The sequence below is a fragment of the Penaeus chinensis genome, chromosome 7 (genome assembly GCF_019202785.1).
Source record: "Penaeus chinensis breed Huanghai No. 1 chromosome 7, ASM1920278v2, whole genome shotgun sequence".
Taxonomy (NCBI): domain Eukaryota; kingdom Metazoa; phylum Arthropoda; class Malacostraca; order Decapoda; family Penaeidae; genus Penaeus; species Penaeus chinensis.
The window spans coordinates 16171293-16173792 of NC_061825.1; the positions used below are offsets into that span (position 1 = coordinate 16171293).

The following is a 2500-nucleotide window of genomic DNA, read 5'->3' on the forward strand; positions in this document are numbered from 1 at the left end:
AAAACTTGGGGAGAAAAGTCTAACTTTCACGCCTCGGGTCCAGCAAGGGGATATTGTGAGAGCTGCTTCACCAGCCGGCCTCTGCACTCGCATACATACTGTTAAACATATGGTGTGTGTGTGTCTAGGTGCTTGTATGTATGTATGTATGTCGGTGATATGTATGCGTATACGAAGAGGTTGAAGTCGATGTATACAAAGACTTGTTTAGACATAATTGCCGGGTTGATAGGTATCTTTAGGAGCAAACAGGTGTTTCTCCGACAGATGCCAGAAGGGAAAATTTTATCTGAAAATGGACGGGCTTTCTGAGGGTCTGTTTTTTTCTGCTTCTCTCTTGGAAAGCTAAAGGTCCGGGCTAGAGAAAAAATGAACAGAAAGACAGACGTCTCTTTTACAGTTAACAGACATCTATTTCAGCAGGCAAATAACTTCCGGAAACAGGCAAAGTGTCTCTCGTGGGGGAATGAAGGTCAGTGCAGAGCAGATGCGTCTTCCAATTATGGCAGATGTTTTTTTTAATGAGACAGATGTTCGCCAGTGCAGACATGTGTTTTTTATGACAAACGTCAGCGAAGGGAAACTGTTTTCTCTTATAACGGGCGACGGGAGTGGGGGGGGGGGGGGAGGTTTTCTTAGGTCAGAGAGGTGCCTTTCTAAGCAGACAGGTACAAGTAAGAGAAATTTTCCAAGCAGAGGCTTTCCAAAACAGACACGTGACTCTGAATAGAATATAATCTTGCAATACAGGTGAACACTTTCGAGCTCTTCTCAAAGCAGTTGAAATTCTGAACGGAATACTATCTTAGGTACAAGCAGGGGAGATTTTGAAGTAGAAGAAACAAACGTGTATGCGAAAATATATCCACCAGTCGTACAATCATAGAAGCTACCTTATTTAATATTTCTGGGGAGATCTGATAACATGAAACCTAGTCATGAAGCAGAAAGGAAAAGCATGAGGTCAAAATACTTTCACAGAAGATGTGGCACAATCAACGAAACAAGAAACGGTGAGTGAACAAAGGATACTGAGCAAGGGCCAACGCCTCCTTTCCCGCGTCTTTGAGGTCAGTGATTCATGGCTCCTTCGCCTCGCCCAGGATAGTGACGTCACTAAAACCTCGGAGCTTCCCCTGTCTATCTCTTGCGAGATGACGTCACTCAGGTACCGTAAAGCGACAGGAAGGTCAGTTCGGCGGTCGTATTGATGGCGAAGCAGCCCCTATGGTCAATTCCTTGCCACAAACAGGGCCTAAAGGTACATCCCATCACCACCAAGGACGAAGATAATATCCTTGTTGCCAATGGTTGTGAAGATTGGTGGCGACAGAGAGGGCGACACCATTTCCATGCGAGCAAAAGTAAATAAGGAACAGATGACGTCATGATCATATCCAACTCTCTCGGCCGCTTTCGGAGCCTCGTAGCCTCATTCAGCCAGTAACACAGTTCCGGCTTCTTTTGCCTGCTGCATATTCGTTTCACTCGATGTTCCTCGAAGAACAGATGTGAACACTTGAACACAAACACACGTGCGGGGGAGGAGGTCAGTGGCCCTGTGTGGCATTTCTCTCCGACCTTCTCTCTATGGCACTTGTCTTTATACTTTCAACTTCCTCTTTTTGCGGCATTACGATTTTGTGTCATTAGTCGTGATGACTAATACATGTTCAGGATAGAAAAGTATTTCGTGGGTGTTATTAGGAGAGTATGAATGAATTTCAAGATTTGTAGAAAAGCACATGCTGATAGAAAGAGGAGTTGCAAAGAACAGTCGCACAATTGCAATGCAGGAGATTGACGTGCAACAGCGGGCACTGAACTGTCACACCACGAACAACACAGCAACCTCATCAATCCTCTCAAACTCATCACAGACACATCTTCTGATTCATGCTTCTATTCCCTGTGCATCATCAGGTTTTTATTTCGTCTCTGGAGGCCAATGTAGGTTCAGAAGGGCCGTAACACACCTTGTTTTAGACGAACATAAGCCTTCGACGGGCAAAACTAAGAGGCGAAGGACAGCAAGTCGCGGCGAGCGAAGAAGCGCAAGGCCACAGCGCCGAGCAACACACGGGCTTTGAACTTACCTTGAGAGCCGTCATGGCGGAGAGGAGACGAAGAAGCGTCACGCCGACTGTCAGCTGTTGTTCTGAGGTCGCGTTGTCGCCGCTGAGAGTGGTTCACCTGGAGCGTTCACGAGGAGGTGCGGCCGCGGCGGCTGCAAAGGACTGATAGTGCGGGCACGGAGCTCGCGAAGCTCGGACACCGATGCCACTCCGGCGAAAGTAAAAGTCGACAGTGCCTCGGCGGGCGGGCGGCGGTGGGCGGGGAGATGCCGGCCGGACTTTCAAACACGGGCGCCTCGCATTCATTGGTTATTCCTCCTTTCGGGCTAATATGCCAGTTGCAATGGCGGAGATCGAGTGTTTTACAGGCAGCGTAGCCTCGCCGCGACGCTGTGTCGATTTTTTCCCTCCTCGGTCACTTTTTT

General features: G+C 48.1%; 1 protein-coding gene across 1 annotated transcript in view; it reads right to left on the reverse strand.

Moving 5' to 3' along the window:
- Positions 1 to 2223, reverse strand: part of LOC125027562 (extensin-like) — a 39516-nt gene extending 37293 nt beyond the window's left edge. The window contains exon 1 of the mRNA XM_047616657.1: positions 2097 to 2223. Within this exon, the coding sequence (XP_047472613.1) occupies positions 2097 to 2111 (15 nt within the window). The 5' untranslated portion in view covers positions 2112 to 2223. The remainder of the gene's footprint in view (positions 1 to 2096) is intronic.
- Positions 2224 to 2500: the final 277 nt, after the last annotated feature.